Source organism: Argiope bruennichi, chromosome 6, assembly GCF_947563725.1.
Source record: "Argiope bruennichi chromosome 6, qqArgBrue1.1, whole genome shotgun sequence".
Classification (NCBI taxonomy): Eukaryota; Metazoa; Arthropoda; class Arachnida; order Araneae; family Araneidae; genus Argiope; species Argiope bruennichi.
The window spans coordinates 84,360,035-84,375,296 of record NC_079156.1 but is presented as its reverse complement, the minus strand read 5'-3'; the positions used below and the strand labels follow the sequence as shown (position 1 = coordinate 84,375,296).

The window sequence follows — 15,262 nt, the reverse complement described above, 5'->3', positions numbered from 1 at the left end:
AATTAATACCTATGTAACCAAAGGAAATTTTACTGAATTTAATTTCTTCCTCTTTTGCATAAAATATTAATTTTTTTTTTATGTATGTAAAGTAGATGTGAACAATTATTGATGTAATAATTCATTGAATCATAGGAGTTATCCAAAATTGAGAAAATGTTATTATTGACACAGGATTTGGAACATATCTTGCATTATAAAATATTCAAAATTCATTTTTAATATTTGAGACTTTCAAAGTATTACCCACTGATTTTTTTTGTGGACTCAGAATTATGTGTTCTGAATTATTAAAAATTTCCTAGGTTTTGATGGCATATCAGATGAAATAATCAGAAGCATCTTCGTGTTGTGTTGAATGAATGTCCATGGTATTTTGTTACTATTATTTTTTAAATGTAAACAGAAAAAATGTTTCTTTTTTTTTATCAATATTTTAATTATTGCATAATTGTGTTTTTGTTTGTCCAGAAATCAAGATAATTTTTTATTTGATAAAATTACATTTGTGACATTTTGTTTTATAAATTGTATGATCAGTATATTTTTAAACAAAAGTTACTTTTTTTATATATAAATGTATATTTTGATATTATACTTATTTATTGTGTGTATTGTGTCTACAATTATAATTTTGCATAAAATCTTAGTGATATTTTATTAATGCAGCTTCATTATGCATTCAGACATGAGAATGTTACACATGTTTTTAAAAGATATTTCATTTTAAATTTCAAGTATTTCTTTTGGTTCTTATTCAAAATTTTTGATTCTTCATGTTTAAATTTGTGCTGAAACAGGTAAAATATTCAATCTTTTTTTTTCTTAATTTTGTTATAGTTAAGATATTCAAATATTTGCTCAGTTTTTGCTGATAATTAAATAAATATAAAATATCAAATTCTGGCAAAAATATACCTCTAATTCTTGATTATTGAATACTTACTTTTTTATTGTATGGGTTTCAGAATTTTATAGGCCACGATGACCTTATTGTAAAGGCTTGGCTTTATGAGTGGAGGACTTCAAGTTCGAAATCTAATTTCATTAAAGAGTCATTGTTTATGCATGTCTTGTGCTTGTTAATTCTGACTTCGTGGATTAAACTTCTTTTTATTGATACAGAAATTGGGGGGGGAGGTGGGTGCCAACTCGGGTGTTGTTCTTGCTGCCTGACCTCTATTCAAAATATGAGTTCCATTTCATAATTGCCCTCATGGTGCTTCAGAATTTAATGACAATACAACTATACTTTGTAATAATATACTTGTATGTTCAAAAAGTTTTCTTTTACCTAACGTTTACATTTTTTAATCTCTGTATTATAACGTCCTTTATTTTTTAAAAATCATTTATTTAAAAAAAAATTTCTACTGAAATGCATTAAAAAAATTAAATTATATAGTGCCTCTATTCTTTTGGTAAAGTAGTGTTTTAAGGCAGAAAAATTTAGATCTACATTAATTACAAAAACCGGTTATATCTCCTTAGTAATGAGTGAGATTTCCAATACATTCATTGTTACTGTTACTTCAATTATTGGAAAGTTGTTGATTTATATAGTTCTTGATTTTTTTAATGTATATTTTTAGGGATTGCTTATTCAACACATATTAATTAGATTAGTTGCTTGTATTTAGCTTGAAACGTTGGGGTGCTGATTCAGAAAAACTTGGGGCATAACAATTACAAAAATTAAAAATACAAAATGCTCAGCAGAAATTAAAATCTACTACGATGGTGATAATCCTTTGAAATTTAAGAAAGATGGAAATGTGGATATTTATAATTTAATCTTTTGTAGAATTTAGTCTAAAGGACATTTCCACAAATGCACTGCAGGGATGTAAAAAAATGCAAGTCTTTGCTTTAAACTTTTGAATTAAAATATTTGAACCATAGAGCTTTGCAACTTCCTTTGATAATAATAAATGAAACTCACTGAAAAAATATTGTTTTACTTAAAAAAAATGGAGTTTATTTTGTTCAAGATATATAAATAAATGATGGAATGATATATGTTGCAAATTGAATTCTGCATTTGCAATGTCTTGCATATAAAATCAGGGCTAAGGATCTTATTTATATTCAAGTTTTCTATTTATTCGAGGGGGGACTCTTTCATTTTTAAAATTAATCAAATTTTAACTAAGTGGATCAAAATAAAATGTTTTGGGGACCATTTTAATATTTTTATAAATACTTATTTATGAACATTAAAATTTTTATTTAAAAAAATTCAATTAACAATTTCTGAATTTTACAGCTCCTAAATTTTTTCCCCTCTAGTTATTAATTTTTAGCTGAGCAATATAAATGGCAAATTGGGATTTAAAATCTCAAAAGTATTTTCATTAAATAATAATAGTAATTCTATAGGTTATGAATCTTATTAACATATAGTAGCATATTATTGAAAATATAATATTGTTTTTTTCCAAGAAAATTATGACTTAGTTTTTAAAATTGTTTAAAGCAAAGTTTTAATGTTTTGGTATAAATATTTAGATGCTTATGGAAGCTTTGTGTGGATTTAAGAGAAAATAATGGATGTAACAGTTTTTTTTTAATGTTGAATATTTACTTTATATAATTGCAATAATTTATGCTGCGTACACCAACGTCCATATGACAATTATTTTAAAAGTCTACTTTATACTTTATTGAATTAAAATTATTAAAAAAAATACTCTTCTAAAATTGTTGTTTGCCCCTTTTTACATTTTTCATTTCACTAGATATGTCATTTAACTATAAGGGTTTTCTCCATCCTTGCCTTTTCATTCCTGTCAGGTTTAATAGTTTACTATTAAGGAAAATTTGGGAACAATTTTTGTATTGTATATTAGAGATTATTTATAAAATTTAAAATTTGTAAAATACTAAAATTGTATTAAATTAAATTGCTGGATTTTTTTAAAAAATATAAATGATTATTTTATTAATAGTGAGTACTTAAAAATTAATGTTGTTGTTTATTTATATATTGCAATTTTAATTTTTAAATATCCTTGATATTCTTCATAGTTATAAAAAAGAATAAGTTTATAATTTTAAGTGAATTCCTTTTGTTGTGACTTTGGAAAGATTTGTGCAGAAAATGATCAACTGGGGACCCTAATATTTCAAACTATTGCTTATTTATGTAATATTTTGGCCATATTAATTTGTTAGCAAGATGATAATTTAAATAATTTGAATTGAATTTCAATGAGTAGGAAATATGTTCTGGAAAATGTAAAAAAAAAATCTTGGATTATTTCGTGATCAGCTATCCAGCTCAAAGAGAAGTGGAAATGGTTGAGAAGAAAGTTGAGATATACCACTAGCCCCCTTATTATTGAAGAAAAAATGGTAATTCAAATAAAACAAATGGTCATCTAAAAAAAAAAAAGGTGTGTGTGTGTGTGTGTTGCATTAACTTTCAAGTTAGAGCTTGATGAATATTTTCACTCTTTTCTCAGTCTAACAATTTTTTTTATTTAGATTAATGATTCCATGTGAGGTGGCTTTCTTCATTTTGCATGCACTTTTATTCTCACCTTCAATTTTAATGAGATTAAGAGAGGGGAGGATTCCTTAGATATCCTTATAGAATTGTCCAGATGTCCACTTTCACATTCTTGCTTCAAGGCAGGAATATTTTTATTTAGTTATTTATCTCCCCTTGCCCCCCTCTCACTAACCCTATTAATTAGTACAGAAATGTTAAGTTTTAAATGTAAAAGTCATTTTGTTATGAAAAGCTTTAATTTTAAATTGTATTGTAAAATTAAAATTAAATATTAAGTAATTATATATTAGAATATAAGTGTTTTATTTACTTGTTACTTTAAGGTTCTTTTATATTTTAAGTGAAATTATTTTATTCTATGTGTGTATTATTCTTTAATTAAAATTAAATATTAATTATAATTAAAATTATAAAATTAAATATTATGTAATTATATTTTAAGTGAAATTATTTTATTCTATGTGTGTATTATTCTTTTGTAAATGATAATTTATTTAGTGGACTTTTTCAAAATCTGATTAAATAAGTGTCAAATCCAAATATAATATACTTTCCTTTTATCGTTTTGGGCATTCCTTTGGGCTTTGCATGTTTACATTATGTTCATATTGGAATTTTATTCTTCTGTGTTGAAACCATTAAATCTTAAATATGTGCTTTTTTTTGTTAATATATATATACTATATTATTGTTAATTATTTTTTTGTTAATATATATATATCTTTATAAAAACAATTATGAAATGGGGCATAAGTAATTTTTGCCAGTGCTATTTTTCTAATTCATTTTGCAACAATTGATTTTCCATCATAAAAAGAAGTGTATGAAACTTTTTAACTTCTCATATAAAAATTTTGGTATTGATTAAAATTTGTTAGTTACTTGCCAAAATATTTGGAGGGTGAAGGCATTTGTTAGTGTATTGCATAAAGATTCTGTAAATTTAAAACTTAATATATATATATATAAGATAGATAGATAATATTGAATGTCCTAGTATGAACGTTCTTGGTAAGTCTGTAAGCATTGGTGACTTGGTCATAAAATTTCAGAAAGTGTGCAGGTTTGTCCCTCCTGCCCCCTCTGAAAAAAAGCTAGGGAAAGAGCCATTTCTCATTACTTCTGTCATTGTAAGTTAATTGAGTCGAAGTTTGTGCTAGGTCAGGTATTGCTTTCTACATCAGACAATAATTCCAGGTTATGAATCGTAAGCTGTAAATAATAAGCATGTAGCTTTAAGATTTATTTTAAGGGGGGGGGAAGCAGCTCATTAACCTGAATATGTTGGACCTTCTTTAGTTTCTAAAAGAATTAAATTTTGTTAGCTTTATCTTTGGAGTTGTGTGAAAGTGCTTAGTCTTCAGCTTTTGCCCTAATAATGAAACCCATACAATCACTTTTTATTTAAAATTTAATGGTAATTAATATTTGTATAATGATCAAATTGTATAATAATTTTTTCGGTTTTCTTTTTGTCGCTGTTCTGGTAAAAGTATTTTGAATTTTGGTTCTTGAGAAATGTGGGTGTCAAAATATCATCAATCTTATAGGCTGTTATATTGTCTGTTAAAAATCATTAAGCTCTCTTAGTAATTTCTAGCAAGCTTATTGTCAATGTGCATCAATTACTGAGAAGATTTGGAGATCTGATATTACTAGGAATATTGGGAATATTACTTTTAAAAGGCCCTGAAGACGAACATTGGTGGCAAAATGAGCAGAAATTTTTGGTAATGTAGTAGGAAGGGCAGCAAGAAAAATCTGGAATTATTCCATACTATAACTTTCATACTTTCTTTCTCCTTTTTAGGTTTTAAATAGATTATAAGATGGTAGGTTTTCTATAATAATAATTGATGTTTTTTTAGCTAGTGGTTTTCCTTATTTAATTTTACACAGAAATTCTTTCAGTGGAAATTTCTTTTGTTCTAATATTTATCCCGTTGTGACTTTCAAAATTTTTTCAAAATCTGTAGGTATTCTGGTATGAGAGGAAATTGTTGCACTTACTACAAAATTATAATTGTAATATATTCAAAAGTTTTCAAAACATAACTATTTACTTCATTTCATTAGAAAGAATAGATATTTAAAATATGACAATTGGTTGTTTTTTGTGTTATTAATATTTTAAATTTATTTGCTTCGAAGATTGCTGTAAACATTCTAAAGAAAGGTTGTAAGGAAAGAAATGATAACTATGATGCTTTTTAAATTTGCATTTATTTTAAAACAGAATGTTTCCTCTTATTCAGGTTATAAATATTAGTTTCTTTCCCTCCATATCTTCGAGTAATACACATTTATTCAAATTTATTCATCTGTTGTTTCATAAATAATGCATTTAATTTTTTATTCTATTTATTTTGCTTATGCATATTTTAATGATACAACAATTTTTAAAACAAATTGTATTGAAATTGTTACTTTCATTTTTGCACCATAGCATGCTTGCAAATTCTGTTTCTTATGAGATTGTTATTTATGCTTAGTTAGTAGATTATGTAGTATAGTGCATGCTTACTTTTATGTGTGCATGTTGGTTGTGGTTTCAAGTGTAACTTCTCATGCCTGATTCATTCTGATGCTTAAATTTATGCAACTATATTCATGGTAATTTTAATCTTTAAAAAAGTATAGAAATCTTTAGCAGCACATTCTGCAATGACAATTAGAAATCCTGTTTCTTTTAGCTATTCACCCATGTTTAATTTTTCCTTATAATGTGCAAAGCTTTATATTATAAGAATTGACAGTTGTTAAATTATTATCTTAGTTTCATCGGGAAAGCTAAAAAAATTTCTATTGTGAATTCTAGAATATTGAGTTAAATTTTATCTGTTGCTTGAAATATATTTGATTACACTATCCCTTAAGCATTGCATGACTTTCCTCCACCTCTTGAATCTCATTGATGCAAGTCTAATATTAATTGTAAATTGTTATCTATCCTGCACCTGTCCACTATATATTTGACTTTAATGCATGATGTTAAGATTCATCCAATAGGAATATTTACAGAAACGTAATGTTTTTTTCTTCTTTCAAATAAATACTGCTTTATTATTGTTAATAATTCCACTAATCAGTGAGTTGGATGATTTATTCGTTGCAATTTCATTGAACCATTTACTGGGATTGAGTAAATGGTTGAGGTTTTACTACCACTCAAAAATAAACATTGATTTTATATTGCTAAAATTTATCTAGCTTTTTTTATTGGGAATTACAATTCTTAATCCTTTGTCATACTTTCACTATCATATTTGATTAAATATGATTTCTAATATAAAAAAAGTGAAAAAGATGCAAACAAAAGAAGAAGAAAAATGTGCTTCTCTTAAGGGCTTCGATTAGGAGGGAAAATATTTGGATTGAATATAACATCAGATTACATTTAACATAAAATAACATTTAACAAACATTTTTCATTGCTTTTACAAATGATTTTAAAAATTTATACTTGTATCTTAAGAGGTTTCTTTTGTTGTATTTGACATTGAAAAAATTCATTTGTTTAGAATATTAGTTTCCTCTCCCCTCTTTTCAATATACAATGTACTCTAAGTACCTCTTCAATATCTATGTACTTCCAAAGTTTTTTTTTCTTTTTTTTTTTCTAAAAATATTTAGATTTTGTTCATTTTCTGCAAATTTAGTTTTCTTTATAAACAATTTAATCAGTTCTTCCTTGTAAGATTATTCTCATGCTCTATATTCTTTTAGGTACGGGCTGCAAAAGCTGCTGAAGAACAAAAGAAGTGCGAGAAGGGCGATAGCATGCAAAATAACAAGCAGTCGAGTCATTTAAGTGATCAGTCAGATGTAGAGGAAGAAGACGAAGAAGAAGAGGAGGAGGAGGAGGAAGAAGAAGAAGAAGAAAAAATTGAAGATGGTATTAAATTTTTTTTATTTTTGAGTTAAAACTCTGTATTTCAAATATCCTGAGATGATATTCTATAATATTTAATGCATTAAAAGTGCACAACGAATTTGCCATTCTATAAACTACAAAACTCATTCATTTGCCGTGTGTTTTTTTATAGTATAAAATGCGATTTTATAGAAATTTCAACTTTAGCATTTGTGATTTATATTCCATTAAATGTATTTTTATCATTTATTAGAAAAATTAGCTTAATCATTTCTGTTTTATATTTAATCTTGAAATTGATATTGCATAGAATATTTAAAACCAGCCGCCTTTGCCGACCAGCCAGTTTGCCAATCTCAGTGCTCGTTAAAATTTTAATAATTAAATATTTTTTGTAATTCCTACTTTAATAGCTTCTTTATGAAAATATATCAAAACTTCCTTCAGTCATAATATAATATGTATCTCTAATTTTCTGCTAGCTCCCGTAGAATTTATGCTTTAAATTCTAGGGGAGCTAACAGAAAATTAGATACATCTTATGTTATAACTGAAGGGAAATGATTAATCTGCAATTAATATAATAATATTTTTTACTGAAACAAAGAATTTTTTTATACGATTACTGTAAAACAGTCACTGAGCGTTTAAACTTTATGGGCACTGAAGAATGTCTTTCTTAATTTGTGTAATATCTCAAGAATTTGTCAACAAAATTTTCACGGATTCATCATGAGCAGATCCATTAATTAACAATGTTTAGATTTAAATACATCAAACACTAAGAAAATAAACAGAATCGTTTAAAATAATCGGTCGAAAAAAGCTTTAAAAAAACTTCTTAAAAAATGATGTACTTAAAACTATAAGCATATATAAAAAATATATAACTAACATAAATAAAATTTAATTACAAAGGCTTACAATTAACCTAAAAATAATTTAAAACAAGTCCGCATCCGTTGATAATAGTTGTCAACAATCAGAACACAATGCGCATGTGTGAATTTTCAACGCCAGTTATGGTAACGCAAATGCACAAATTTTTCTACGCCAGTTGGGGTAAAGCTATGCAGATTAGAAATTTTTAATTTTCTCTATTCTGTTTTATTTTAATTCAAAAGTACTTCAGAATGAATCTGAAAGATCGATTCATTAACAATGTTTAATTTTAAATGCATCAAACATTACGAAAATAAACAGAATCGTTTGAAATAATCGGCCGAAAAATCTTAAGCCTAGCCTTACTGCTGGGGGAAAAAACTGAATTCTTACTCATTTGGCAGTGGGGAAAATGAATATTTTTTTTGTCGGGAAAGTTAGCTTTTAATTAATAATTAAAATTCTAATGGAAAATTCAAAAAAAGGGACCCCAAGGTATGCATTCCCGACCTCAAAGGTATACTTGTACCAAATTTGGTAGCTGTAGGTCAAACAGTCTGGCCTGTAGAGCGCCAACAGGCACACAGGCGTTGAGCTATTTATAAGTATAGATTAATTAAAGAAAGCCTTCCTTTCCATAAATAAAGGGGGGGGGGAAATGTAAGCAAACTGAAATAATATAGACTTTTTATTCATGTGGTGAGAAGCAGTAAATATTGTTTTTGATGTTTTATATATTAATTTATTTCAATAACAGAATTGTTCTGAATTCTGACATTTTTGTTTTTTATTCTAGAACATTCTTATACTCATGATTGCTTCTTAATCTTTGTTTGTTCTTGGCTAACTAGCAGTATGAAGCCTAAAGGAGCAGGCATTAAACATTCTGTAATGCTTAAATATTTGCATGTGAAATATTACTTTTAAAATTAGACAAGTTTTCTTGCTTTTGATGCAAATATGGGGATTTAATGAATGAATTCTTTTGTATTGCTGTTTTAAATATTAAAATTGCACTCTGCATTACTTCAAATTCCAAATTTATGTGATTTTTCTCATCTTTATAGTTTCCTTAGCTTTTATTTGTCTGTTCCTCAATATTTAACAGGTAGATTTTATTTGTCTGTTCCTCAATATTTAACATATCTTGGCAGTAAACTAATCTTAAATATCAAGTATTACTAATATTTTTATTAATGCTAAAGCTATCGATTATATTGGAAAAAGTTTCATAAGTCTAGAGAATTCTAAAAAATAATGCAAAAACCATATTAAATTGTGGAAGACTTTTTTGTAGCTGTATATTTTCACAGAGCAGACTTTTAAAACAATTATTTCAATTATGATTAATTAAATTTCACTTATAATGAATTGAGTATTTAAATACCTTGAAATTAACATTATTTTTTAAGGTGTTAATGTGGAAATTTTTCTTTTTCTTAAAGTTACAGTTTTGATTTCTCTCTTTCAGCCAATGAACCAAATTCAAGGTTGCCTTCTGCTAACAATAGTCCAAGTAAAAGTAAATCATCATCTTCTGTTGTTACTTCCCTTTCTGAAGCCAAGACAAAGGAAATTAATATTTCTGAACAGGAAGAGGTTTCAAATTCAAGCAATTCAAAGTCAAACTGTGAAGTTTCTTCTCGTTTAGATAAAAGAAGAGAGAGGGAGAAAAGCAAAACTCAGGAAAAGAATAAGCGAAACCTGGTGAATAAGCCAACAACTTTGGAATCAAGTAGGAGCTCAAACGAAGTTGTGGTGGCTGAAAAACATGCCCTCAGTGTTTCAGAATCAGTGCCTGTGATAAATATGAATAGCTGCAATAGAAATAAAAAACGAAATCAAAAGCCTGATAGTGTAAATTGCACTCCTTTTGTTACTACTTCCTCAGCAACTAGTGTCAAAACTACTACAACAGTCACTACGTGTAATGTTCCTCACACTATAACTGTAGATTCAAAGTCACAAAATATTAATCACAAGCATTACAAAACGAAAGATGCACTTGTAAATGGGATTAGTGGGAGTTCTGAAGGTATGAGAGAAACATACGAAGATATCTGTGCTGCTTTGCATCAAAGACTGAAAGTCAGGACCTCTGGTGATAAATTAAGCCTGTAAGTATATGTATTTTGATTGTTTAAAAAATGCATTTGTGGAATATTCACCAATTTAAGTGAACTGTTGGATTATAAATATGATACTAATACACTATACTAGATATATATAATACTCTAATATACATGTCACAAAAATCATTCTTGTTAATTAATATTAAATGGCAGCAATCAAATATAAATTAATTGCCATATGAACATTACTGATTGCTTCGTTGAATGCCTTTATAGCAGAATTTAATTCCTCTTGCGCAATTTATGAAATTGCAAAATATTATTGGGAATGCTTGATAGGACACACTGACACTGTGTCATTGAAATCTATTCGTTCAGAGGAAAAATATAAAAGAACCAAGATAGGCATAGAGCAAAAGATTTAATCAGGCATGAAAATAGTCTTAACCATCACCAGATAAGCTTTCCATACCATACAATTTGCTTGTGGAAATCGATGCTCATATTTTCCAAGATCATTATCTTACAAAAAGGATTCCTGCTTTTTCTTAAAATTCGGATACCTTTGTTAACAATTTCATTTTCACACAAATAAATTTTTTTCACTTTAATACATTTATTTGATATAAATTAATAATGTTTTTATGCTGTGGAATTCAAATTCACTCAATCGCTGGTTTTTGCCTGCAAAAGAAATTGCTTTCTTTAGGTATCAATTCTAAAATAATATTTACTTTCCAATTTTTTTTTCATAGTAAATATACTATTTAATTTGCATTTGCAGAAATTTACAGTTGGTTACTTTGATTGAATTAATGTTTGTCTTGTCAAATAATGATTTTTTTTATTTTAGAAAAAGCATTCCATTAGAATTTAAATAAATTTAAAAATTAGTTATCTAGGCAAACAAATGTCACCAAATCCAGTTAGTTGTTTTTATTTCATATGTTTAAAATTTTTTCTCAAGTATTTGAAGGTTTAAAATTTTTTTATTATTATTAAACTTTTTTACTGTTTAAGATTTGTTTGAAACATGTTGATAATAAAAATACTATAGTTTGTTTTTAATGGAAAATTTTAGATGAAAAAAATTAATAGTTTTTCAAATTTTGAATTTTCAAATTCTTTATTCACTATATTTACATCATAGATGCAGATATAATGAAATCAGTTTTTTAGCATAATGTTTTATCTGTTAAGATTTCAAAATGAATTTTTAACATAAAGTAGTCATTTATTCACTTATATGAAAAGGATTTTATTAATTTGTAAAGATAACTTTAAAATGTATTAAATAATTGAAAAATGAGATTTTTTTGAAAATATATTACTAGTAATATGTTTTAACAAGATATCTATTTATACTTATTACACAGGATTTACTAAAGTAATTGCTTACTAATTCTTAGTTAGCCTCTTTTAGTTAGTTATTATCTATTTCAATATGATAACATACCAACTTTTGTTAAACACGCCTTTTCTGCTATTTGAGCTGCTTTATAATATAAAAGCGTGATTTAATTAGCTCAACTTGTAATGGGCCATCTTGTTGAATTCTGAAGATCAGTTAAAAAGTAAAGAAATGATAGATGGCCAAACTGCAATTCCTCAGTAGTAGAGAATATAATTTTGGATATAGTGCCTTAGATAAATGAAATTTGTTGTGTGTTTTACCATTATTGTACATTATTACTGTATATTAAATTTTAGACCTAATCAGTAGAAATGAAAATAACCAAAATTTTTGTCTAATTTTCTTCATTATGTTCTGGCAATAATACATGTCAAGTTGTATTAGATAGTTGAGGGGAGTACAAGAACAGAGTGTTTAGTGCCATAAAAAGTGCTTAAATTTGAAAACTATTTAAGTTTAGCTTTAAAAGGGCTTAACTTTCCCGAAATGTGCAAAGAAAGCCTTATGTTTCACTACATGATGAATACGATAATTCAAAAGCATGATTTTAAAACTTGCTTACAGGATGTATTAAGAAAAACACGAAGAAAAGGGAAAATTTTGCAGGAAAAATTCTGTGAGAAATAGATCCAAGGGTTTCAACACATACTAAATGCTTAATAAACCTCCCACACCCTTCTTCGCTTCCTTTTTTCAACAATGTGAATTATTGTTTATGGAAATTGTTATTCCAATGTGACAGTTTGAAATATGTATTGTGTCTTATTGTGATTCAACCATATTTCAATTTTTAGTGTTCATGTTAGTGAAGAATTTTTTTAATTATGTCTGATAGATGTATATTAAACTTTACTAGGGGGCTCTGCCCCTGCTCGCTTATGCTTGCCAACCCCCTGGAACTGTTAATGCAGTTCCTCTCGGATAGCTTCGCTCCCTCACCTTCTTTTAAACCACTTAAATCTGGCAACAGATATATTCATATTCAATTTATTCCAAAATTTACTAAAACAATGAAAGAAATAAAAAATGTAAAGCAAAAATTACACTCACAAAAGTCATCTTCATCAAAGTTCTTTGTAAACATAAATAACCTTTCATTTGAATAACTAGATGCATAAAATTTAACATATTTAAAACAAAATACAAAAGAAACAATTTTTTTAAAAACTATGCTATACTCACAATTTTTCAAATTTAGGAACTATGGCATAGAAACTATAAAAAATTAATATTTACAAAAAGAAAACCTTTTTGATGAAATTGCTGCATCAGCAAGACTTTCAATATTTCCCGTGGATTCAACAGATGTTCAAAAAAATTTTTTTTATCGTGACAATATTTCGTGTATTTGCCACTTGAATTAACATCTTTTTCTTTGTAATGTGCCTGTCAAAAAGAACAGAGTCCCACAACTATGCTCCTGTAGTTCGGAAACTTTGCTCTGTACGCATACACATTTAACCCTATCTTCATTACAACTGGATCTTCTTATGAATGATTCTTGAGCAGTTTTATTCATCTTGTCTTTTCTCTCTCTTTTTTTTTTTTTTTTTGACAATATTGTTTTAAAATCGATATGGCACAACTTAAATTCATCGTAAAATAAATTTCAAACTGATGCAAGAATTGCGTTTGCTTGGAATTTCATCAAACCATGTGTTGCCAAACTGCGATTAACAAATTTGACCTGATTTTTCGTCTACGTAAGTTTTACATATGTAAAGAATACACAGATTTATCTAATCAATAGAAAATAAAATTAAACTAAGATGAATTCAATACATCAAAAGGATATTTCAGACCTTTTAGAAACTTCTTTAAAAAACAATGAAACTTCTATAATACATTGCACATTCGATCTTCGTAAAAATAATTTTAAAGCAATCCCTTGAACGACTTATTAAAGAGAATTTACTATGCAGAATTGTAAAATTAATTGGCATTATGTAGTTATGTTAGTGATTGCTTAAAATCTAGCAAGATAAGATTTTAACTTAAAGCCATGAACTTTCAATTTCACATTTAAAAAAAAATTTTAATGTTACCATTCATTTGAAAATTATTTGATGGATCAGTCGCACCAAATTTTAGTTTTTACTAAAGATGGGGGGGGGGGGGGAGGTTGTTGATTTTTATATGTAAAAAAAAAAAGTGGTTCAAAACTTTTATTCCTTAGCTTTCAGATTTTATCACTTAATAACTATTTTTGCTTTTCTTATTTTATTATAACTTATAGAATTTTTTCTTTCTCTTATCTGTAGAATTTCTCTTTATCTATAAAAGTTTGCCTTGATTGATACAGCAACATGCTGCATAAACCGTTATAGTTATGAGCATGAAATTTTAGAAATTATTTTGGGGGTATTAGAGACCTCCTCTGAGAATGGTTTTTGCAGAATTTTAATTCTAAGTTTAATTTTTAAAAAAATGAAACAGAATTTTAAATTGTTTTTACACTTTTTTAAAGATTAAAAAGGTAGGTTTTAAATGAATGCATTTTTTTCTTTATTCCAGTAATTTTTGAAAAATTATTTTGGAACCAGTTTGTAACAATAATTATTTATTGAAATGAAATTCAAAACAACTTCATTGCTTCTTTCATGCATAGAGACATTATTTTACTGCCATTAAAGTCATAATAGAAGAAAGAAAACAAAAATGCTTTCTTTTGCTTTAATTTAAATTTAAATATAACAATAATTTGTATTAAAATAAAATTCATAACAACATCATTGCTTCTTTGATGCATAGAGTCAAATTATTTTACTGTGATTAAAGTCGTAATAAAAGAAAGAAAAAAAATGCATCCTTTTGTTTTAATTTAAATTAAAAACTAAGCATTCATTGAATTAGATTCTTTATTTTGTGAGTTATGTTAAATTTGGAAGCAATACAATAAAGATAACATAAAAAAATACTTTTAAAAAATACCAGCTCAAGAATTTTTTAAATTTTTTTTTAGTTTCTAACTGCAGAGTTGACAATTTTTTTTGGTTTTTTTTTTGTTGTTGTTTATCAACCTTATGAATTTGTTGCTCTTATTTATGTAAATTGGGTATTATTGTCTTCATAAATATATAATCCATGTTTTCATGTAATATTTTAAAAAAAGATTTCATTTATTTATTTCGTATAAGTTAGAAAGGTTTTTTTTATTAAATTTTTTTGAACATTAAACACTCCAACTTTCTAAATGTATATTAAATTTCGGAGCTCAGAAACAATATTATATATATATATGTATATATAAATAAGGCTATATATATCTCTCTCAGGCTATATATATATATATGTATATATATATATATATAGCCTGATCATTTCTGAATACTACTATACTTTTCTATTAAAAAAAATTGTCCTAAAGAAAATTAAGAATTTGGCATTGTTTAATCATCGATTTCGTGCCAGTTTTAAGATGGTAGTCATTCTGAAATGCTTTAGTTCTTAGCTTTATGAAACTGCAAATAAAATTACTAAATAGTGAGTTAATGCAGGAGGAAATT

The 15,262-nt window shown here is 26.5% G+C and overlaps 1 protein-coding gene across 1 annotated transcript in view; it reads left to right on the top strand.

Annotated features, from left to right (window-relative positions):
• LOC129972505 (ankyrin repeat domain-containing protein 17-like) overlaps nt 1-15,262 on the top strand; it is a 78,252-nt gene that overhangs the window by 39,493 nt on the left and 23,497 nt on the right. The window contains exons 22-23 of the mRNA XM_056086661.1: nt 7,241-7,409; nt 9,742-10,387. Coding sequence (XP_055942636.1) covers nt 7,241-7,409; nt 9,742-10,387 — 815 coding nt within the window. The remainder of the gene's footprint in view (nt 1-7,240; nt 7,410-9,741; nt 10,388-15,262) is intronic.